The sequence below is a fragment of the Apteryx rowi genome, unplaced genomic scaffold, assembly GCF_003343035.1.
Source record: "Apteryx rowi isolate R43461 unplaced genomic scaffold, aptRow1 scaffold_78, whole genome shotgun sequence".
Classification (NCBI taxonomy): Eukaryota; Metazoa; Chordata; class Aves; order Apterygiformes; family Apterygidae; genus Apteryx; species Apteryx rowi.
The window spans coordinates 1,866,611-1,892,326 of NW_020451071.1; the positions used below are offsets into that span (position 1 = coordinate 1,866,611).

General features: G+C 40.3%; 1 protein-coding gene across 1 annotated transcript in view; it reads left to right on the plus strand.

Moving 5' to 3' along the window:
• The window catches only part of KCNH5 (potassium voltage-gated channel subfamily H member 5), a 161,364-nt gene that overhangs the window by 48,783 nt on the left and 86,865 nt on the right, over positions 1-25,716 (plus strand). Inside the window, exon 7 of the mRNA XM_026088642.1 lies at positions 10,464-10,893. Coding sequence (XP_025944427.1) covers positions 10,464-10,893 — 430 coding nt within the window. The remainder of the gene's footprint in view (positions 1-10,463; positions 10,894-25,716) is intronic.

The window sequence follows — 25,716 nt, forward strand, 5'->3', positions numbered from 1 at the left end:
GTGATGGTAGAAACTTTTTTGCATCACTGTTATTAGCTAAAAYAGCAATGTCTGTAAACTGGAAGTGGATAAAAGCTGATACAGCTCATTCAGAATTGATCACATCTGCAATACTTTATGGAAAATATTACCCTTTCCAAAGCTACTTGAAGAAGGGTTTATGCAACCTAGTCTAGGGATGTGAGCAAGGCAAAGATAAAAGGGTGTATTTCAAGAATGTAGCTTTAGCTCTAAAATTAAGTCTATTGCTAGCTACCTTTTTTAAATCCAGGTGGCTGACATGGAGAAARTAATTCCCAGAACTAAATCCCCGCTGCAGCCAAGTGTTAAGCTATGATGAAAACTCCTAGCAACRTAACGATAGCAGCGCTGAGACTGGGACCTGGCATTTCCCCTTTGTCATGCAGTCAGAAGGCAATTAAATATGAAAAATACTGTCCTCCTGCCGTAGTGTGCAGCAAAGCACACAATATAATAAGCACAGTGGCTTRGTTAGGTTGTCCAAATATAAATTTAGGCATACAGTACATATAGATGGTCCACCCTCTTCACCCCTATCACTTATGTCCCTGCATTTATGGTCCAGAATTGCACCACATATTTTTAGCTTTTATTCAAGCTCAGATTTTATGCAAGTTTTGTCACTGTTCAATCACCAGGTTAACTCAACTTTTAAACCTGTAAGAGGGATGGCCRTTCTGGGATATTTCCATGAGTTCCTCCCTGGAGACACGTAAATGTTTGCTTCATTTGAGGGGCAACTTGTGATACAAAGTGCCTGGACCTGGGTGAATGCACTCGGTGGTGGAGGGCCGGACAGGACTGTCTCGTGAGCTGGACTTGGCCTGGGAGCCTCAGACTGGACCACTCTGATTCRGATTATGGAATAACGAGCCTTAATTATTTGTCTCAGTGGTCTTTTCCTCCCCCCTACCTTTTTTAATGGGTTGTATACATTAGTGGGAAGCAGATGTTGAGTACAAGCTGTTTAAATCAAATCTTTAGACACAGATGTATTAAGTAAAGCAGAGTCTAATTGGGGCAAATCCTGTGCCGGATACTTTCCGGGGAAGCTTCGAGTCCTGCMTGACTCCTTCTCTCGCAAAGGAAGGGAAGGCTTACGAAGGGGACAAGACGAATAAAGTAATCCGGTCAGATACTGACTAAAATAACRCTGATAGGAAGAGCACAGATCCACGTTATTTAGATTTCTCTGCACAAGCATGAGCGTAAGGAAAAGGATCTTGCAGGATTAGGGACAGGCGATTGCTCGGCACAAAATGGAGCCGAGATGCAGCCTCGGAGGAACTAACTGAACGACTAATATCAGCAGTAGGAAACATAACTGTTTTCCTAGAGAGATAAAGTTGTAATTGGCATGAGTCTTTATTTTATTAAATGCCACAGACCAGCTCGGTGTTACACACATTACTGGGCATCAGGGCTGTAGAGGGCTCCAGAAGTACCTCCAGAAACATTGCAGCTCAGATAACTCTCTCCAGACACTTCTTTTCTTTTTCTTCCTATAATTTGTAGCTCGTCTGCCATTAAACTATGAGCTAAGTTCAGCATCCTACTCAGAAGCTGTCCCAAACCATTTCCATACCTTCCTCTCTTTCATCTTCCATCCACCTTCTCTAAGTAAGTGAGAATTATCAGATTTTATGATATTATCCTCTTTCTTTTTTTTTTTTTCCTTTTTTTTCCCCAGTGGGGCACCCCATTGCTTTAGCAAATAAAAAATCCAAGATGCCACATCCCCTGTACTTTGGCACTAAAACAAATATTTTGAAATCTTCCTTCTTTTTATAATTTCAGTTGTTCACTGTTTGAAATGTATTTGTATTTTGTAGTTGTGCCATAAGCAACTCACTGGAAGTCTATTTATAGTTATATTTGTTACCATTTATTAACATTTGTATTAGGGGAAAACAAAAAGCAAAAAGCCCACCATCCTCATGAAAAAAAAAAAATCTTGAGCAATAAATTTGGAGGTGCTTTGGGGGACTGCATGAGAAAATGTACTTGCTTTCATTGTGCAGTAAGGACTCGATTTTTTGCTCACTAAAGTCAGTACTCTCCTTGCTATCAGTGGTGCAGGATCAAGCATTAAATGGGCTCTACTTGTGTCTGGACCCAGGATCTAGATAGCTTGTGCAGAAGTAATGCTCCTTACTSCCATATGGACTTAAATAATTGAATCCAATTCTAAATTTAGTTCTTAAAGTGGTAATAAATCAGAAAAGTTGTTTTTTTATTTTTCTTGTTCCAGCCTTTTGATTTAGACCTATGCAACTTTATTACATTAATTGATTACCTTTAAAAAAAAAAAAAGGTCTGTAAAGGCCTGAGATACGTTGGAAGATTTATTTTAACATTAGCTCCAGTAAAGAAGCATTAAGGAGCTAACCAGGGATTTTAGAGCTAAGCTCTATTTAAGTAGCTCAACACGAAAATTTCTTTTGGGCATAATTTGCTGGTAAAATTTCAAACAGCCAATATGTCATGCTGGAATATTTCTCTTGCACTATGCAGACGTATTCCTTCTGGAGCCGTGCCTGCAGGTTTACCRGCTTGAGTTGGCAAGAGCTCACCATTTCAGTCGTTTCCGCAATCTATAGGCGCTTTATCTTCTTTATCCATAGTGTCCCACCATGCAACAGCCGCTCAGCGGAAGTTGCACAAGGTTCACAAGAATGGTGCCTTTTTCACCCTTTTGATCCCAAATGCTGAGCTATACACTGTGTTTGCAGAATCAACTAAGTGATTAGTTTGGGTGAATTTTTTTTTTTAATATACTTACTTCTAGTGAGAGAAAAGTAATCATCCATCCGATGAAACTGGGCCAGGCCATATGGCATCTCTTTGTAGCTGACAAAGAGAAGACACTTTCAGGGTATGATTCCTCATGCTTTAATACATGTCTGAAATAGGTCTGAGAGTCACCCCACCCTAAAATGCCTCTTTCTCACCACTGACTGTAATGACAGCCTGGGGTGACTAGTTCAGATGTGACCCCTCCGTGGTATAGGTTAGACTGAGATGAGATACAGCTTGCCTTTGAGACCATTTTTGCCTCACTTCAACTTTTAAAAGGACAAAAACAAAACCAGAAAACAAAAATAGGAACAAAATTTGCAGGGACCTTCTGAGTCACTGAGTCATGGCTTTGGCAGGCAGGTTCATCATATCACCCTTCCCAGGAACTGGTCAGAAGCTGCCTTAACCTGTGGTGTCTGAAAATCTCTCTTAATTTCTGTTCATTTGTCCCTGTGCTAACCTTCTCTGTTACTTTAAATATTTCTTTTTTCTTTCCTCGTTTATCTCTGTGCTGTGCTTAGAAAGAACAGCCATATCCCCCTGCAGTTTTCCTTTCCATAGTCTAAGCAGACTGATCTTGTCTAGAAACCTCTTTTATGAAAGGGCTTCTGTTTTCTTGGCCTTTCCAGCAGCCTTTCTCTGCACAGAGTTAAATTTGAATACATCCCTTCAGAGCAGAGCTGCACGTATTATTCCAGGGGGAGAATTCATCCTTGCCTTGCAAATGGGGCTAGGCTTTTCCTCGCGCCGGTGGAAATGCTCACCTAGTGTATGCTGGAATTGGTTTTACCTTTTATGTGAGTGCATCCTACCGGCTACTAGGAATCAAAGTGGGATTAACCAATATACCCAAATATGTTTTTATTCTCAATCATTTTGAGCTAAAGCACTTCCCCAAAGTAGCAGAAATTTTTGTTGATTTGTCCTGTAATGAATGTGTCGCACCTTTGTATTGTTAAGTTTTATCATATTTTCTTTTTATTCCTGTCCAATTATTCCCTCTCCTCTTTTGTCCTGATGATGTGTTCCAAAGTTTTGTCATCAGCAGATTTCATGACCRTATTATAACATTTCTGCTTACATCATTAATAAAACAATGAAATCACTGACARTCTCTACTTGTAACCTTCATGCTGCTTACTAAATTCCCTTTTAACAGTATTTTGCCGTCCTTTTCATAAGTTCTTTGGTCGCTTTACAGTTCCTGTTGTAGTCCCTGTTTTCTCCATGTTTGCTAATAATTTCACACATTGCTTTAGTGGAATACTGCGTTTTCTTTCCCTAGAAAATCTGGTATGTGATCAAAGAMAGCTATCAAAACTTGGCGAGATCGCACTTAACCTAACCTTAGCAAACCTGTACTGCATTGATTGTATTTTCATTTGTCTCAATGTTACTGATTATTCTTTCCATTAGCATTTGTTCAGGAAATGCATCTGTTTATTTCCTTCTTGATGCTTTTGCTTTTCTGGGAAACATCAACATCATCATTGAAAACTAAAACTAAGTATTAATTCAATTTTTAGCCCAGGCCTGGATTATCTTTACTTCATTGCAGCCTGATCACTTTTGTTGTTCTTTTTTTCATTTATAAGTGTGAAGTACCTTTGGGTATTTGTTTTAATGATCTTTGCAGGGAAAAGTTCAACCTGACATTTGGCAATTCTCACTTTATCCCTATTCTTTTTACCGTCTAAGGCACAGCTTTCTTTGTTGATCAATTTTTATTTCCTGTATATTGCAAATTCTCTCTTTCTGTTTTCTTTCTTGGGATGATTGTTCATCTATTTAGAACTGATGCCCAGTTTCACAAGTTTTTCCCCCTGTTTTGAGATACAACGTCCAGATTTGCATTTTGACCTGAGGACATTCCAGGTGTCCTCTGCTCTCAGATCCCTGGCTCTTCTGTCTCCCTCAGTCCAGTTGACTTCACTTCTTGTTGTATATAATTCATTGTATCAATTGTACTTTATCAGATTTTGCCCTTTTGAAATCAGAAAACCCCGTTCCAGCTTCCTTTTTTTATGAACTGATTGATTTCTCTCTTCAAGCCAATGGAGACTTCTGCAAAATCCTCATTACTTATCAGACCCAAATGTAGTGTAGTATTGCTTTCTGTGGAGTAATTGGCTATTCATTGAAGAAATAGGCATGCTGTTGCATCCGCAGCAGAAAATCTCATCCTGCTGTTATTAATGGCATTTATTCTCCAGTTCCTATTGAGAAAGTTGAGGTCTTTCATTGTGATGCAGTCCTCCATAATATCCATCTCTCTAAGGTTACAATGCTGCCCAGATCTTGGCTGTACRGGTTTCAAGGATGGGTTTAATTTCTCTTCCCGTGAGCTGTGTAAGTGATAGYCATCAGCTTTGTATTCAGTGGGAGGCGAGCGAGACATCTCCAGGAGGTGATTCATCCCATCCTCAGATGTCCAGGATGGATTGCATGAATCACTCCTTTGACATGCTGATCTCTCTTTGCTCCCTGCAGAGGAAGCCTGGACAATTAACTTAGACTAGATGGCTGGCTGTAAGGTGGCAGGGTTGTGTGAGATGAATCCCACCCCAGGATGGTGGCTGGAGGTCAGTGCGGGGTGGCTGTGGCTTGTACAGATGTGCCTGAGCTCAGCTTATGCTAAACCCTTCTGCTCGTGTGTGCGGATCAAGAGCTCAGTCTGGCTGCGGGCTCCTCTGAGAGTTTGATCAGACTTTGATGGCTAGTTTTGTTGAACGCAGGCTGTTGTAACTGCTTTGCATCTAGCAGTGGTCACACCTTCGRCTGAAGTGGTAGCATGCCCTAAAATGTTTCATAGAAAGGGGCTCAGCTGTGGTTCCTGGCTACACCATAAATTCTTCAAAACAGTCATGTGCTGCATGTCAAGACATAGTGAAAAGCTGCTCTTTTGCTCTTTCCTTTTTTTCCTCTTGTCTTTCCTGAGACAGTGTTTCTATTAAATGATGCCATACCAATCCCCATTTTCAGACCTGGACCATTTTCAGTTTTAGGACACATCTAATTTACATGTTTTATTTTTTTGTTGCTGTGGCACATGTGCCTATAGCTAATAACAAATAAATAAAAAATCATGGAGTGAAATCTAATTGAAAAAGTGCCTAGAGTTAAAAACACATTGTTTTCTAATAGAAAAAAAATTATGCAACAATTTACCATTTCAGTGTGTTGGGATTTAATTTTGAGGTTTGAGCAGATTATCAGTATATTTRGCTAGTAGAAACTTATGGCTGTTACTGTTTTTATTTTACTTTTAAAAATGTTTATGTAATAATTTCCTRCTTCAGAAAAGACTTTTAGTAGGTTAGCAAGTAACCAGCTCATTAAATTTCATGTCTTTTGCAAATATGCAGCTCTGCTACTCTGTGGATTGCTCCTTTTTAGTACAGAGCAGACACCATTCTTCTCTTCCGTGGTTTAGGAGGACATCTGTGGCACTAGCACATGWTTTCCTACACTTCTTAACTTTCATTTTCCTTTGGTGACAATGATCCCTTTATCCCCTTGCTTGTCTGGCTCTTGACCCCTCTATAACATGAATTTGACAGCTTCATCCTTTCTATTGTGTGGCTTATCGGGGGTTCATCAAGATACATGAGAACTTAGCACCTTCTTGTTGCTTGAGGTGCAGAGATCTGTTCCCACTGCTTATATCACATGTGTAGGAAATGTCTTGCCCAGCCTTTTGGTTGGAAAAGTTTAGCCAGATGCAGACACATAGCTTGAGAGACTTCCATCACCCTAAAAGATTGAAGACTGGCAATGTGATAAGTAGGATCTGAAATAGAAAGATTCAGGTAACTAATAATAGGGAGTGATCCCTCTGCAGTTCAAACCGAGTACCATCATTGCTTGTGCCCCAGCTCTATCAAACTGCATTTTCTTTCTAAGGATATAGAGAAAATGTGAGAAAGCAGACATTGCAAGACACTTAAGCCAATAAACTTGGGCTTTGTTTAGTCATGAATGGCTAAGTTAATTCCGACCTTGAACATCCTTTCCACAGAAGTAGCCTTCTGGATAAATTTGACATTGTCTACTTTCTTCATGGTGGCTTCAGCTGTCTACTAAATAGAAGTGGTGGTATGAAAAGGTCTGGGTCTTATCAGAGCTACTGTTTGGGTCCCCTCCTGGTCCAATGGCCTTTGAAATCACTAGGAAAGTCTCCACTGATTTCAGTGATCTATGACTCACACTATGAACTTTTAAGCTGGAGATATGTATCAGATAGGAATCTGATCCAAAGCTTTTTTTGGATTTAAAATTTCAAATCTGACACACAAAATACAGTTTTGGAGTAAATGGTTTTTCATTTAGAAATTTCTGCAGCTCGGATGACTGAAGATGAGCAAGATGTGAATGAAAGCCCTCATTTGATTAAGACATGGTCAAATACACTGGCCAAAACCTGTTCATTTCCCAAGGGGCAGATTTGAATGGTTCATAAGGCAATCAGATGTTCTCACTCAGACAACACGCAGACCGGCAGTGCTGCAAAYGGCTGACTAAATGTGCTGATAGAGAGACAAATGACCCTCGCAGAAGGTTGGATCTTCAGTATCAAAAAATGTACATTGGCTAAATGATGCTAGCACCAAACTGGATTAGAGGCTCCATTCAGGGTTTCTAATCACCTTTCTGTTCCTTGAGTGCTGAGGTTACTTCAATTAGAGCAGACATTCACYGCTTAGTAGAAGGGTTTCCAAAATGTGTCTTTTAATAAGTATCTATAAGTCATCATTATAGGGAATGAATACAGTTAAAAGGAAAATGAAATTAAAGGCAGCCAGTAATCAGTTGAATTAAAAACACTGAAATTCTTAATAGTCTAAATGTAATTCAAGGCAGCTACTCTTTAGAATGAGTTTCATCAAAGAGGTCACTGCTGAATCTTGGGCAAAGCTTTGTGTTTTGAGTTATACCATTATCATCAGGAGATATTTATAATTATCAAGGTACCAGCTTGACCCAGCCCAGTACTTAAACACAGAGTTGCAATACCTTCAGTAGGATGCATCACAGTCATTCAGTATGTGCTCAACTGCTTTTCCGTAGGTAGTGTTTTGTGGAAGAGACATAAAGCTCCCAACGCTGTTCTTATTTTTTGCAAGATTATAAATGAAATGTAAATGCCCAGTAAATRTATTGCTGATGATTTGGTCTTAAAGCAGTGGGTCAGACTGAACTGTCTTTAAGACTTGCAGGACGTTTAAGTAAGTTTCGCTGAAATACTGTTTGGGAAGAATCTATTTCAATGTCAGCTAAAGTGAAATATTTCTCTTTGTTTTATACATAATTTTTATATATATATATATAAAATATATATGATTGTTATCTGTGCTTAGAAAAAAATAGTAAAAAATAAATTACAGCACAGACTTTCTCCCAGACTTTGAAATAAATTATGTTCTTTGATATTAGTTGTACAACTGCAAACCTGCCCACGTAACTTAGAAAGAAAAAGTGTAGTATAGATGGAGGATTGAGTGTCAGGCTGTAAACTCTTCTGATCAGGGAYTGACGCTTGGCTCTGGTTTGCACAGTAGAAAGCACTGCGGGAGCCTGCCTGCGGGACACRTGATAACTGCTAGGTGTGAAAAGGGGACTCCCAAGTTTACATTTCAGATCTCTAACTCCTTTCCCACCTTAATCTTGGGAATGAGCAGTGTCTCTGTAAGTAAAACAGAAATAATATGTACCTCATCGACAAAAGCAATGGGATCCGATCCTTCAAAAAAATACCCTGCCCTTTTCTCCCTCTGATTTTGCGGCAAGATCTTGTAAACTTTCAGCACCAGGCATTTCATTTGTAAATCGCTCCTTTTCACAGAAACATGCTGCAGATTAATTTAATGAAATATATTACAAAAAACTCTGTAGTTTTCTTTTTTATGTATGTCGCTGTGTGGTGTCTGACCCTGAGATCATTGTCCACTGGCCCCAGCCCACTGCGTAACGAGCACAGTAAAAAACCTCCCCGGTTATTGGACAAGTTGGCCGTGTGCGGTGGCTCGGCAGCTTATATCCCAGAGCAAATGAGTCGGCAGCTGTTTCGTTGGAAATACGAATGATAAACTAGAGCTGTGTCTTGTGCAAACGCAAAATACAGAAATCAAAATGGGAAAATTCCACTTCCCTCCTTGGTATTAGTCATCAAGAGAGCCGGAATGCAAATATAGAACTTCAATTTATTAAGGATTTGGGGATCTGAAACAAATTCCAACAGGATTTGAAAAGCATACAAGAACTTTGTCAAACAGATTACACCTAGAAATATGAGGTGCATGTTACCCTTCAAGCATTAGTTGTGAAAAGAAACAGAGGTGCAAAAGAGATTAATGTTTTTCTGGTACGGAAAACTCCAGAAACTCCAATCTTTTACTGTTTGATAATATAATTAGCCAGTGTTTTGACTAGACTGATTTGATAATGATGCATAGAAAAGGGCAATTTAATCTTGGCACAGTAACTAGGAATGTTTGCCTCATTGCTTTCTATGTCTTAATTTCTACTTTAAATTAAATGTCTTCAGCTTCTGAATGTTTTATATTAGGAACCTTCCTTTGCAAAGTTTCTATTTTGAGTCACTAATTAATTTAATGTACAAGTTAGGTATATCACGGGACTGCAATAGATCAGGAACATATTTTTCTTCTCTTTCTGCATCTATAGGCTCTATTAAAATTGACTGCAAATCATTTGTGCATTGAGGGGGACATACACATTTCCCATTCCTCTCGGATGTTTGCATTAACTTTTTGWTGCTCCCTTTTATTTATTTTGATTGAAAAAAACCCAATACTTGCTTTAGGAAAATATCTGCAATGTCTGTTGATCAGCAATGAAATTAACCCTATATGCGAGGGCACATGGCTTTCTTGCCAGTGCCTTGTGGGCAGCATGGCAATCACTCAAAAGGGTAATTTGCCCTCAGTTGTTTAGTTACATGTTCTGTCAGTTGAGACATCTTTATAGATAGCAAAACTTCTAGATTTGTATTAGATGCAGCTAGGAATAGTATGAAATGATGCCTTTTGGGCTAGTGGGAGTTATCCAGCTACTCTCTGATGGCTGAGAGGAGCAATAGGYGGATTTTTCTGTAATTACCCGTTACAATTACTTTCTGACCTTTTACTTAAGCATCTGGTAATGTTACAGGATGCTGAACTAGATGAACTGTCCAGTTTGGTCAAAATGGCAATTCTTGGCATAGATTTAATATGTTACTGCTGCTCTCTGAGAAGCTTCGAGGAGACCCCATGTGGACCGTGTATTTAAATCTGTGACTGCTCTTCTGCCGCTTTCATTGAGGTCAAATCAGAATCTCGCATTAACTTCAAATTAGCAAAGTGTTGATTCCCTCCTTTTTGTAATAATCATATGATATTTCTCACTTTGGATTTCATAGGACTCTTTTGTTACCTTTGCAAAACTGAGCTTGAACCAAGTAATTTATGYGCCTAATAAGTGCCAAACCTGAATTACCCTAATGAGGGCAAACATACTGGAGGGGGGAGGAGGGCTCGATCTTGTATGGGAATATTTAGAGCAAACGCAGGAATCACTGTACAACATTCTGTGTTAACCAGCAGGATATTTCAGAGGAAATAATGRCTTTTATTCTTTTCTAGGGGATCAGTAGCCTCTTCAGTTCCTTAAAAGTGGTGCGTCTTCTCCGACTCGGACGAGTCGCCAGGAAGTTGGACCATTATCTGGAATATGGTGCTGCTGTACTGGTACTGCTGGTGTGTGTATTTGGACTGGTGGCCCACTGGCTAGCCTGCATATGGTACAGCATTGGGGACTACGAAGTTATAGATGAAGTCACTAACACAATCAAAACAGATAGCTGGCTCTACCARTTGGCACTGAGTATCGGGACACCATATCGGTACAACACCACTGGCTCAGGGCAGTGGGAAGGAGGACCCAGTAAAGACTCCTTGTACATATCCTCTCTCTACTTTACCATGACAAGCCTTACAACCATAGGATTTGGAAACATAGCACCAACCACTGATGGGGAGAAGATCTTTTCGGTGGCCATGATGATGGTTGGCTGTAAGTAGAATTTGATTTTACTGTGTTTAACCAAAGAGAGTTGCATAGCCTGTGTGACGGGTGCATCCCTTGCTGCGAGCGTTCTTGACAGCCTAAATAAACTGAAGTACCTGTAAGTAATCATGAAAAGACCTGGGAATTAAAAGTGAAAACATGAACTGAATTTATGTAATTGCTGTAGCTTGTAACTTGTTTGCAGTGCTAACTGTGGTACTGAAGTGTGTCTGATCACAATTATRTGTTGAGTTTAGGGCATCTTCTTTACATTTAGATTTTGATCATGTTTGAAGGGTCTTGACTGGGTTTTGGTTAAAAGTCACGAGGTATACTCGAATTCATGCAGTCTGGCTGAGTTTTGCTTACAAACTTGCAGAGGCTTGAAACYGCTTTTGAAGTGGTTTTATCCACTTTTCAAAACATGCAGTGATTCCATAAGGTGGTTGTGCACTTTATGGCACCGGATTGACTTGCAGGAGGTCCTACTTTTATCTCCTGAGCCTGGTAACCTTTGCAGCAGGGAAGCTGGAAGGGAAGGAGGTCATTGCAAGACACTATATTGCACCTTTTCTCTGTTTCCTGCTGTTTCGCAGCTCTTCTGAAATAGTCTAAAAACAACAGTGGGAAGGTGTGTTTCTTATTTCACACACTGCCTAGGTTAACCGAAATCTTCAAAAATATAGAAAAGAATGCCAAATCTTGGCATCAATGGGGAAATTATTTTTCTGTTAAATAAATAATGCTTGATATTTCTCTAATGCTTTCTATTTTCTAAGCTCCATACAAACACTAAGCAATTAGGTAACAAGAGAGCAAACAAAACGTTTTGAAAACAAGATCTCCATAATCTCCCTGATAATTATCTCAGCCAACACTTTGAGCTCATCTCAGAGAAATACTGAACTATAAAAAAGCAAGTTTCTTGCTAAAGCCTTTCTAGATCTTTAGAAGATTAAAGCCATTTGTTTGGAAATTTTTAAATGATTAAAAAAAAAAGTTGCAGTTTTAGGGCTCTGCTTGTAGCATGGTGCAATGAAATTTGTGCTGAACAGCATCTTTACATGATGCGTTGATGTGCTTCAAAACATTTCTAAGTCCATAAAAAACAAATCCCCAAGCTAAAGTATTAATGAGCTATTGCGGCTAGACCATAGAGAATGGATAGGTGCTGATTAGCTATTTGTTGAAACCGCTCTGTGGTATTTGCAGAAGTCTGGGCATTTGGAGAGTAAAGCAAAGTTAGAACATATTAAATACTGTGATATTTACTTCTCATGACTTTTCTGGGGACTTTTATTGCCCTGCAGAGGAGGGTCCCACAGGAGGCGCTAAACGATAGCGGTAAAGTTTTTGGGGTTGGGTGAGAGCAATAATAAAAGAATGGATAATAATAATAATAGTAATAATAAAATGGATACATGGCATGAGTAAATGAAAAGGAAATGGAGCTTGTAATCTGCTTCGCATTTGTTCTAGCTAGGTTGCCCTCTTGTTTTCATCTCTGAAACGCATACCAGAGATGGGGGATGCACGTACCTGTATCAAAGTAGACATTGACAACAACCTGTATACATGCCACTGGCTGATTTTAATGTTGTCTTAAGCATTACTGACAGACCTGTTAAACTCTGCACATGTTCAGTTTATAAGCGGTATCTGTGAGCTTAGTAGTTGGAAAATCATGAGTAGCTTTATAGACATCTGGGCAAAGTTTAGTAGAAGTAGAGTTTAAAATTCAAGAAGCAGGGCAAATGGACAGCTGAGGACTAAATCTAGGTTGCTTATTCCATATGAATAATGCCATCAAAATGAGTGTGGCTCCTCTTGCGAGTAGGGTGAAGAGCATTTTGGGCATGGAAAAAAGGTACAGGCGGCAGAAAATTTTTTTGGTTTATTTACAAGTATAAAAATGCCCAAATGTGATTAAATGGTTGAATCTTTTGCACACATAACAATGAAGATTTGAGGATTTTGAATTCATGCATGTCAGTACTGTGACTGCTCCTGAAATCTGAAGTTTTTGCTTGATCGGTTGGACGATGGTTAGAAAAGATGCCCACTTGCAAATAGATATTAGGCTTGGGCTTTATACTTGCAATATTTCTGCAGAGCGATTAGCCCTGTAGGATTGTGCAAACACACTTGGGAGTGCCAACTGCTGAGAATAGGGCAACATGAACACCAAAAAGGGGCAGGAAAGCACAACAAATAGCTTATGAAAAACAGTTTCTCAGGCAGTTGAAGTGGCCAGTGAGCTTGGAAAAAGGGTTTGGCCCCAAGAAAAGGGGCAACTAGGAACTGAAAATTATTCATTTCAGTTCTTTTTCACAACAGAATGTTTCAGTTTTTCTGTTTGTAACAGTATTTTGAGATAAAATTTAGCAAAATTCAGTTGCAGTTCAATCAATGATAAGTATTTGTCCCTGAACTAACTCTTGTGGTAAGCAGAGAGACATTGTGAAACACCTTTGGTAGTTTTTCTGAAGAAGTTTGCTAATAGCAGTAGTTGATATTGGCAGCATTTTTTTCTAACAGGCTCTGCCAAAGAAATGTCTTAAGCTTAGTGCTGGAACCAGAGATAGTAATTCATCACAATCCCAGCTGCCTACTCATGCAAACTTCAGATATGAAAGAAATTCTTTGCTGGGTTGTCAGCTAGCATCGACTTGTTCTGTGAGCCAGAAGTTTTCTATTCAGGCTGGCAAAGTTATCTGGACCTGGGAGGAGTGTTCGGAGAGATTCACAAATCCTTCTGGTGGGCAGGACTGCAAAATGGTATACTTGTTAAAAATAGCCCAATTAAGATTCTGTAGCTGCTGATAAACCATTGCTCGATGCGGGGCGGGGGGAAAAAAAAACAAGATGAATGTGTGCGCTTTTCAGTTTGGCTGGCATTTTGTCACTCGGTTGTTCACTAAGGGCTTTGAATAACTTTACCTCATCCTGTGGAGCTTACTTCGGATTTCTTTTCACCTCACTCGCTCTTTCTTGGTATCCTGTGCTATTCAGCTGTATTTTCATTTGTTGCTTTTTGACACTTTTGAAAGATGAACCATAATGAATGTAAAGCATCCTGTATCGAGGGAGGAAGCTTTTTCCAAGGGTCACTGTTTAAATACCTGTTCTGCATTTCCTGCCTGGTGGTGCTGAATGTGCATTGAAATCTTGATTTATTGTAGCACATTTTGTGTTGATATTGGTCATTTCATCCCCTGTGCTGCACAGGATAGAATAAATAGGTAGGTCGTGGGAGGAGGTAATATGGCAGGGGGAAACAGCGTGCAGGATTCAGGAGAGACGTGTTTTCCAGAATGAACAAGTGTGAATGCTCAGCCACAGGAATCCGAGTACTGCTTTATTCCTTCTTCCCTCCTGTGCTTCCAGTGGGAGAAGAGTGGCCAGATTTCCAGTCTGCAACTCGAAAGGTCTCCATCAACCTTCTGCATGCTTCTGGTGTAACCTGGAACCATCAGTTTGGCCCTGTCCATGTGCAATAATGCAGCGAAATAGCTCTGAATGACATAGCGCAGAGAGCAGAATCAGTCTAGCCACATAGATACGGCATTTACATGGGTTTATTTGTCCAGCTGAGCGGGCCCAACCCACCACATATTTCACCCAAGCAACAATCAAAATTCAAAATATTCAGTTCTGCAGTAATTGAAATGCTGCAGTGTTTCTCCCTGCAAGGGAAGGTCATAACAAGATATCGAAGGCAAAGATGTCAATCGACATTGAATACTTCACTGTTTCGCAGGATGTGAAAGTCCCAAACAATCTTCTAGTCATTCATGAGTCCCCAGAAGAGTTTAGAAATGGTGCTTTGTTGTTCTTGCTCAAGGAAGATGCTTGTATCTCTTATTTACATATCTTGCTTTGGCTTCTGTTTACTTTCAGATTTATAGGGAGGTGGTTTGGGGGGAGTTGTTATTATTTTTCAATGGCTGGTTTTAAATTACAGTGAAGACAGGTTTGTTAATTCAAGTTAAGTTTTTTTTTTTATGAGCAGAAGAATTTGTTATTGTGATTGCACAGGATACGTTCTCTGGAAAATTGGTCATTTCTGCCAGCTACGGGAGCAATTTTTAGAGAACTCTTTCCAAAACTCGGTTGCTAATTTCATGGCTTAAAATGCTGACTTCTTGCTTTCATCTTAAACATACACAGGATGGTGATTTGCAGGTTGGAAAAGAAAACAGATTTGATTGCTGTGACTTTGACCCAGAGTTGTTATTGTTCAGGGCCTGGAGAGCTGAAGAGGAGCAGCGTGGGTGGGTTCCTCTTGATACCTTGCTCTGCTCTCTTAATTTTCCTAAATGGAGAGAACAGAACATGCTCTTTGCTGTTGAGAATGGGTGAGATGCTTTCATCTGACACATCTTTCGTTGTAAAACCCTTCCACATTGAGCAACGAGTGAACGGTGCTGAAAGGCTTTTGTGAAGGCTGCTGGTTGCTCACGGCACCCTCGCTTGCTTTTTCTCAGATCGCTTGTTTTGGAGTTGTGACTTGGACTGCCGCTGATTGTCAGTCATCTCTTCATTGATCTGCCAAAACCTAATTCATTATTCAAGTGTGTTCTTTTATTGTTCGAGTAACATTAGTCAGTTCCATGCCAATATACTGCAGTTAGCCACTTGAGTGCTGTTTGTATGAATCATGAAGGTTTATCTAGTAAATTTGTTAAGCAGTGGCTAAACCCACGCGCTGACACAGCAGTGTATAATTGTAGGAAAGCGCTTGTCTGGCAGATTTCCAGACAAGCAATCCCAAAGGTCCATAGGATTTGATTTTCGATCCGTAGGAAAATGTATATGTAATGTAGCACCTTCTAGCAAAAATCACTGGCAGTAATATAGACTAAATCATATTTTGCACAGCAACTGATAGTAATGTGAGAAAGTTTTACATCTGTAGGAATTTATAGGATTAAGTGTTTAACTATGATTCAATTCCAACCCTACTTTAAGGGCATCCTACAAGAGTCAGTCCTGTGTAAGGGCATTTTCTTTTCCTGGAGGAATGTGGGATGTGGGAGAGACATGGCTCTGCACCATCTGTCCGGGGACAGCAGAAGGATTTGTCCTCTTCAGAAGTAGAGGACTTGTGCCAATTTTTCAGCTGCTCCTTACGGTTCCTTGAACTGTGGGATGTGTGGACCAGTGAGTGAAAAGGTGGTTTCTTTGAACAAGAGTAGGCTGCTTCTAGGGACCTCTAATTGCTTTGGCTACACATGTAGGTAACCCCCAAACTGCCTTTGGCAGGTGGGCAGCAGAACGCTGACCTGTGAATTGGTGCGAGGTAGCTGGGTGACAGTCGGGACCCCTTCAAGGGAGAGCTTGCGGGTATTGCCAGGGTTGACTTTCTCCCTTAGCGCAATTTTGAATGTCCTGCAGAATTTGGCCCAGTAAGGAAAGGAGGGACAAGTTCTCACTTTTTCATAGTCCCCTATGTTGTGGGAGCTGAATCTACTATATGGTTTGGCAAAACTGCCCTTGATGGGTGCTTACTCAGAGGAGAAGGCATAAAGAGGCTCCCAGACCAGGAGCCCTCCCCGTGCAAGGACTGCTTTCCTGCTGCTCCTCCGTACGAGTGTGCATTCACCCAGAAAGGCTGCAAACTCGGCTGTGTGCTAATGAGTGCATCTCAAAGACAAACCATTTTCTGTAGGAAAAGCGGAGGTTGTCTGGAGGAAGTCATTAGTTTCTCATTGGACTTGTGAACTGAGGGGGAGGTGTTGATTGTGGGTCTGCCTTGTGGTAAAGAACTGCTTGATATCCAGAGTGGTACATCTTGAACAGATGACACTGTTGTGTATCTACATCTGATGCTGTGGTACTGGGAACTCTATAAAATGCAACATCTCCAACATCTTGTCAGCAAAGGAGTCGCCTCCCAACTTCTTTTTAAGCCCCTTATTAAGACCATGTGCCAAAGAGTTTCCCAGGAGGGCTGATGTGCTTGTGTTTCTAGCTGTCTTGATTTGAGGAGATTGGCATGTGGTCTGATCACAACTGTCCTGCTGGACTGAACGCCAGAAGTGTGTACATCGCCCCTACCCCTGTCTTTGAAGTCAGCATATCTTCATGTTTCAGAGCTTCAAGAAAGGCTTTCAAAAGGCTGCAAGTCACCTGGGAGACTAGGGGTAAGGCTTTCGGAGCGATTAAGTCAGTGGCATAAGTTATAAGGGAAAATGGGGATAAATTAGCTTTGTTATTGTTTCAGATGAGAAAGGTGATAAATTCTATAACAGATCAGAAGAGAGTAAAACTCTGTTTACCCACATTTACCCTCCAGCACCTGCAGAATGAAATGACACAGAAAGTTAAATGAAGTTGCCTTACAGTGGAAATTTCCCCTTTTGAGTAGCAGTGAAAAAGCATTTAGATACTTTTAGATTGCCGGACCACAGTCCAAGTGCTACCAGCCCTGCAAAGCAAGAGCATCAGAATTTTTCTGTGATCTCTTTTATTATTAGCCATCTCAGCTGTTTCTCTCAGCAGTAGCAGATAAAGTGTTTCCAGGCACGGTAATGGTTTCAGCGCAGCCTTCTGAACTTGCGATCTTAATATTCTCCAAACAGCTGCATGGAAAGGCGTGGAGTAGAGAAGCATCGGTCGCCTACAGCAAAAAACAACAGTTACTCCTAGGGGTCAGAAGAACTGAAGTAAAAGACTGAGCATCGTGCAGCACTTTCTCATGAAACTTCAGTCTTTGAGAGAGATTGGGGTGGATACAGGGAGGTTAATTGGCAGAAGCACTGCGGGGGGTATATGCGCCTTGTTTTGCTTTTACTCTGACATGGCAATAGATTTTAAGATATTCAGGCATCTGGTTTATAGCAAAAACGTGTCTCATACAAACAGCTTTAAAACTGTAAAACAGCCTCTTTGGGGAAGCTTTATTGGAATTCTTGCAAGGTTACATCTAGCATGTGTTTATATAAGCTTTACTTTTATTATCATTGGCTTGATGTGTTTAAATGAATTTATGGTATCAAGAGAGAAGGGGCAGCGAGTGGGAGAGGTAAGACTGAAGACATGTTCTTTAGTGCTATTGAGCTATGTTATTTAAAACAACTGAAAATTGCTATTAAAGAAATGATACTTAAATGTGGAAAATCAGCCTTTACACAATGCTTTCGCTCACTCACGCACAGTGCAAGCAACCACCTGGGCTGAGGTTGTTCGGTTAGGGGGTTAACCCCAGGGGAATTATCAGATTTTTCCCAGATTACTCATAACCTCTGTATTTCTCAGGAAGCGAAAAGTTTTAATTAATCCAGCCAGATCGGCAAACATATCCGATTCGATCATAACACACCACAGCTTTATAGCATGTTATGCTAGAGGGATAAACAAATCCTAGGTAAAAGATAAGCACCGATGCATTATACCCCTTGGATAAAAGGGGCTAGAGAGATTGGTTGCGTTTTTCTTTTTTTCTGAGGTTTCAGAATGCCAAGTGAGCAATCTAGACCTGGGTCTATACAGAGATCCTTTGAAATCTGCAGGGCTCCATTTTCTCCATTTCTGAGGCAATATATATGTGTGGTAGGCGTTCMAAAGGGAAAGCTGCTGGAAACGCTTTGCTGTCAGGTTTCAGGCCATTTATCCACGCAGATGCTTTCTGATTTCAATGGAGCTGTGCCCCTCAGTGTGCACTGCTTTTCAGCGGGTAAAACAGGTGTTTTCAGTTAAATCTCCTTAACACTTGCCTCGCTTTTCTTGCAGTCAAGAGCTATGATTTATCAGGCAGAATGTACAGGAGGTTGTTAGGAAGGGTGGTGGAGTGAAGAGACAAAGTTGTTTTAAGAAGTGTCTCATTGCAGAAAAATTGACTCAAATGAGAGAATCGTGCTTTATGATAATATTAATCTTTCATATCAATCAAGAGATTTCCTTGCCCAAATTTTGTCAGATTGAACTCCAGAAGTGAAAAAAGTTCCTTTTTGTCAGGTTGAACTCCAGAAGTTCAACACTTTGCACGTCCTGACAGGCTGGAAGATCTGTTTTTTGTTAAGAAAAACAAAAGGCCCAAATCTCTGGGAGGTTTCATTATTGCACAGCTGCTTGTGATAACGTAACTTGTTTAGTGCTGTGGTTTCAAATTGCTTCATTTCTGTAGGTCTGCTGTAGTACAGTCTCACGTTTCTGTTGGAAATACCAAGAGCACTGAAGTCTGAGCCTGTCTTCTGCATTCAGCTATCCTGCAGCTTTTTCTGCAAGAACCTTGTTGCAATCTGGAAATATTTTCTGCTGGTGGAAGTGTACCCAGCGTGGGGGTACGACAGCAGATTCCTGGTTGCATGGGTTTACCCCTTTCGCTTCTGTTTGGAGGTTATTAGCTCCCTAATGAGCTGGAAAGCAACCAAAATGGTTGCATGTCTCCCATGGGTACCTGTCTTGCATCCCAGCCAGTGCTGAGTCAAAAAGTCCAGCTGTGCTTTAGTAGAAATATTTTGGTCATGAATGATTAAAACTAGTTTTCTTCTGCTGGCCAGCATCCAGCATGGATTTGTCAAGAACAGTTCATGGCAAATTAATCTGATTTCTTTCTTTGATGAGCTAACTGCCTAGTGAATAAGAAGAATTTAGCAGATAGAGTGTATCTGAACATTTTAAAAGGCTTCTGACACGTCTCTACATGAGGGTCTCACAGCAAACGAACTCAAGGAAAAATCTGTCTCCAAAAGTAATCAAGGGCTTCGCTGTCAAACCTGGGGGGAATTGCAGGGAAGTCTTTGCCCTGCGTGTGCTTCTGCTCAACACTTTCATTAGCAGAGCTGAGTGACAGCGCACTGGTAGGGTTTATGGGAAGGGTTGCCAGCAATTTAGATGACAGGATCGGAATTCATAATGATCTGGAGAAATTGGAAAGGCAGCCTGAAACCAGCAAGGTGAATGTCAATAGAGGCGAGTGCGCCGCACTGCATGCGAGAAGGGGAAATCGGATGCATAAGCACAGTACAGGGAATAACTGCCTATGCTGCTGTGAGGCAGGGAAGGATCTTGGAAGAAAAAGGAGGGGAAAGAGTGATAGAGAATTACAAACTGAATATAATTCAACAGTGGGCCAAAAATAGTAAATCTCACTCTGGGAAGTATCAGGAGCAGTGTCGTAGGCAAGCTGAAGAAGGCAGTTATTCTGCTGGGAATAGTGCTGCTGAGACATCTTTTTTTTGCTACAGGGTTTTATGAAAGCTGTAGACCCACTGGAGATAGAGAACATCAATGAAAAATTTCTGAAGGACAACCAGGTTAGTTAGCAGGGAATGAAAGACTGATGCTGGAAACTGGGCAAAACTTCTCAGCTGTGGGTGGATTTTTATCCTAGGCAAAGCCACCGCCAGATTTAGTAGACTCTATTTCGTTGATGAGTATCTGTCAGGCTTGGTGCAGGTATCCTTGCTCCTGCCTCCATGTGGCAATTGGACTAGGCAATCTCTTGAGGTCCCTCTCCACCCTGCATCTCTATGACTTTGCAGTGAGAAGTCATTACAGTTGAAAATCCTCTGTTACGTGTTAAGCACAGCAAAGCTCACTTTCTCTAGATGGTTGACCATCCTTGAATGCTTACTGATGTTTCATGGTCCATGATGTATTGGCTGTCTGCACTTCATGTTCACACTATGAGACTTTCATATTTGAACTATAAAGAGTTCATGTACACTCTGGTGTACGGTCATCTAGTGGAAGGTCTGCAGAAGTTCTCCCACCTGTGGAAATGCTGTTGTCATCCAAATATGTGAGGCACTGAAAGGTGAACGGGGATGCCCAACACTAACACAAAGTTTTAGTGGGATGTTTTCCTGGGTACAAGGGCTGCATGGTGCTGTTCATATTCTCTAACATTTTTGCAAGACATTATTTGGAGCAGCTGAATTTTGATTCAGTTATTTTTGGAGGAAGGACCTGTTTCGACTGAGGGATCTAAATCAAGCACATCTGCAGGAAAGAGAAATTAATTTCAGTAGAGCAGTTTGACTTTTCCTCTTTAAAAGATTCAGCTACTCAAGTATAGTTCTCAGCTTAATTCAATGTTCTTGTACAAGTGTTTTCTTCAGGATTTTTTCAATAAGAAAATATAGCCTACATTAAAGAAAGAGAAAATACTAATTTTATCTTGGCAGTCTTACCTTTCCCCTCATTTTCCTGTCTTTATTCCTTTAAAATATTTAAAAAATCTTTTTGGTACCTTTTAATATTGCCTATTGGAAGAATTGTAGAAAAGTATTCCTTAAAGCTTGAAAAAAGAGAGAAAAAGAGAATTTGGGGAATTTTTCTCATTTTTAACAATTTCTCTCTTTTTCCAGGGGAAAGTAAGCAAGCAGATAAAAGGAAGAATGCCAGCAGAAAGAAAAGATACTCTTTAAATTTTGAAATGAAATAAATATGTGCATTTACCTAATTTTATCTTTATTTTTGTGGCTTACACATATGAAAAAATTTCTATTAGAGCAGAATATTTTAATTTATTTTAAATTGTGCTGTGAAAATTAAAATGTATTTCAGAGCTCTATTGTGAAGCTTAACCAGAACTGAAATAGGATGGTGTTGATGGAAAAGGGTTTGCAAATATCTGCCATTGATTTCTGTATGATGATATGGCAATGAGAGAGAGCTTGGAAGCTAAATTCCTCTATAGGGAAAAAAGCCCAGCTGTATAGAAATGGCATCTTGTTCAGTTCTGTATCGTTTTCTTCTCAGTAGAAGGTGTTCAACTTTGAGGTTAAAAATAGCTCCAAACTATTTTCAAATGGATAAACATGACGTTTGTGATTTTTAAAACTTTTCTGCTATACCTAGTTCATCATAGTCATCCTCAAAAATATAATTTAACAGATTTAAAACTAACAAAATGTTTAATTCCCCTCCTTACAATAATGTTTTTCCTTCATTTCTCATCTCTTTATCATGTTTTCAGATTGCAAACTCTTTAGAAGAAAGACTGTTTATTCATCTTTGTAATCAAGTGCCAAACAGATTTTTTTGCCCTTATCTGAAAAGATCCTTAAATTGGCTGTTTTCCAAAGTTTGAACGCTTGAAGTAGCAGTCATATCGGTGTCCCTTCAAACTGTGCGTTTGTGTGCGTGCACACGCAGTAATGGTGGCAGCTGGGGAAAACTGTAATTCTCACGCTGTCTTGGCAAGGTTGAACAGCCTAAAAGCATTGTCACTCTTCACGCGGACAAACAGTATCTGCTTTAGGAAGGGATATTGCAGCTTTGGAGTCTGATCTCTCTTGGCTCTAGAGTAGGCTTAGGTGACCAAATGGGACTAGCTTAGGTGTTGGCTGGCCAGAGCTAGGTGTGATGAACCTTACCTCTTTTATAAGAGCACATAATCAGGTCCTTCGGTGCCTTCCTCAACTGGGACCTGAACCATGCTGTCTGTTTTAAGCACACAAATAGTCCCACTGACCTTATTGTTGCTTAATGCGAGCTTATCTTTAAGTGTTTTTCTGGATAGAAGCCATAATGAAAGGAACATTTCTGCTGTTTAAGGTTTGTGGGTGGAAGCTCCAAATACAGCTGAGAGAGAATTAGGAGCATAAGACCCATTTGAAGGTCAGGAGGACTCGTGCCTCAAATTCATGTAGGCGTTTTGTAAACCCATGCCATCCATTTCAGCGAGGTCCCACATATGGAAATTCTTTTTTACATGACATATTAGAATGATCATCTGTTTGGAAAAGACATGGGAACACTGTCATTGCTGTATACAGTGAAAGGACTAGCTTTATTTCCCCTTGTTTCGCCTTGTACAGTAACATTTTAAAGTATTTTACAAAATCAGATGGATGCTTCCACTCCATTATTTTTGAATAGGAAGTGGAGGCATAAAGTTGCTACTGTGACTCATTAATGTTGACATTTCCTGCCCAAATTGATAGTCTGCCTTACCTAAAGGAAATGTAGCTTTCTAGTTAATCAAACTTGGTCTTTTGGCATTAACACTTAAAAGAAAAAAAGAGAAAGAAAGTCATAAAGGTAAGAAAGAAGCACAGAAAAAGCTGTTGGCACCAGTGCCATATCAGAAAATATTGGAAGTGCTGGAGGATATAAGTCTTAAATGATTAAATGTGAGTGAAGATAGGTCATGCAAGAAAGAGCATGTAATCAAACCTCCTTGTCTGAAGAAGGAATGAGGGGAAGGAGGAGAGAGGAGGGAGAGGAAGACAAAGGTGTTAGATACCTTGCAGCACATACTACCTCATGAGAGCCCCTGGAGGATCCCTTGGCCAACCTTCCCTTTGCCCTGTGCACCATATCATTTTAGCAAGCAGGTCCGTTAAGCGATATGTGAGACAAGGCATTCGTGTGCTTGTGCGCCAATGATGTTGTGTTGAGCCCTGAAGCTGGCTATCGCATCTGTTCTAGCAGGGGGTGAATGCTGATCCTGACAAGAAGCGAAACAAAGATTTCCCTGCCAGTGTCTTCTGGGACTTTGTGAGAGCTGGAGTAGTTGGTGCCACTTTGGTCCTCAACCCATTTCTGTCCCTCGCGGCAGAGCAGGCGGGTGCCTGACGTTGCACTCATGTTGAGGTTGCTCTGCTGTCTCTTCTGGGAAGTTGAGTGGTTGCATTTGCTGTTAGATATGATTTTTTGCAGCAGAATTAGAGAGATTTATCTGAAGCATTAGTCTTGATTTCAAAATAATAATTTTTCTTTGGCAAAGCTTCCTTAGTGTTTTTCAGGGATCATAACAGATGTGCATTATCTGTGCTGCATTAACAGGGTTTTGAGCTGGATTACAATTTTAGGAAGCTAGTCAGAGAATCACAGAATGGTTGAGGTTGGAAGGGACCTCTTCAGGTCATCTAGTCCAACCCCCCTGCTCAAGCAGGGTCACCTAGAGTATGTTGCCCAGGATTGTATCCAGTTGACTTTTGAGTATCTCCAAGGAAGGAGACTCCACAACCTCTCTGGGCAACCTGTTCAAGTGACTTCATAGATCCCACAGCCTTCTTTGGCCTTTTTTTTTTTTGGGGGGGGGGGGGGTTAAAGCTTCAGAGTGGGAACCAGCATTGCAGCTGGATTGCATGTTCTGTCAACTGCTGAAGGGCCACTCTAGGAAAGCACATGCTTTGCTTAAGTTTCTGAGTAACCTTTTGAAGATATAGGAATATCATAAAGTGCAAATGAATGAGATACTGAAGTGCTTTGCTAAACTGAGGCCTTAATGATAAATATTGGCGTCCTCCCAAGTAAAAAACTCTATAGCTAGTATAGGAAAGAGTTATATTTAAACTCCCTTGCATTAAAGATGGAATAGCTAGAAAATTATTCATAAGGTTTAAACACTGATGTGTTTCTATTTAAATGCTTCTTACAAGCAAGAGAAGCCATTAAAGACTTCTAAATGTTTGCAGTATTGTAAGGGGTGATTAAAGACTTTGGAAGGAGTTTAATGGAGACAGCATCAGTAGTGAATGCCCCTGCAAACACACAGAATAGCAGGGACAGGTAATGGAGTTGAGCAGATTTGATCTAGACTAATTAGTCAGATTGTTGCTGTTGTTCTTACAGCCTATTATTGATATACAAACAGACTGGTGAAGAATTAGGAATCTAAAACACTGCTGTTCATTAAAGTTTTTAGTGGTGCTCTAATAGCCACACTCCATCTGGATGATAATAAGAAATAACAGACTGTAGAGAAGTTACGCATCCTCACCTTATGATCCATTTTCAGCCAGCTGAAAAGCGACAAAGAGGATGTTTGCTTAAATATATCACTTTGTGATTATAAATTCAAAGAGAACAAGCAGAGTTCTGTATTCTTTATCTCAGTGTCAGATATTTATTCCTTTCTTCCTTTGCATGCTATGCAAATACTTCTAACACCAAACGTATGTTGTGGATAAAGGCACTTCATTTTGTCAATGTGACACAAACATCTGCAGTGGCATGACATTTTAAATTGTTTCTATGTTACTACAATAAGAATGTCAGAATGAATCAGACTTTCTCATAGTTCATTGTCTTTCAGTTTATAATTGTAGGAACAAAACATCTTTATGTACCAGCATAATAGAAGCACATGGAAGTTGCTAACTGATGGCATTTTCATCTATACATGAAAAGGGGAAGGGACCGGTTGTGGTCTCTTTTAATTGGTAGCGCCCAATAGAGGAACAAGAGCTTTTGGGTAGAGACATCAAAAGGTTAGGGCTCTCATCTAGGAATGCAAAACCCTTAGTTTCATTTCTAGCTCTGACATTTCACAGTATGGTGAACTTTGGCATTCAGCAAATCTTGTGATTCTTTTTTCCTCTTCAAACCTATGCCTGATTTATTGGTTTAAATGTTAAACAGATGGGGGCAGGAACTCCCCATGTTTTTGTACAGTGCCTGTCAAGCCATGCAGCAAGTTCTGTTGAGCCAACAAAAACAAATGAAAATGTTACAGGAGTCGCAAAAAAGGAGTATGACTGTGCTGAATTAGTCTGAGTTTCTGCCRTTGACTCCAGTTCATATAAGTGGTGGGCTGTTCAGACCTCAGGTCAAATTCAGGGAGCAATGCCTAGGTTTAGAGGAGGTGTCTAGGTTTCACCAGTCCACACTTTAAAAGCTGAGGTGAGGTCAGAGGTAAATACAGAATTTTATCCACTGCACTGGCCATTCTAATATCCTGCAATCTGGGTATTTTGTGATAGCCAGGAGTTCATGCAGGTCCAAGCCGCAGTATATGTGGGAAGAAATTGGATGAACCTTGTAGTTCATCCTGATTTAAAAAAAAAATACATATATGCTTTTTTACTTTAGAGCCAGCAGCCTACCATATAGGACTGCAGGCAATTCTTCCTGCCATGAACAGTATGT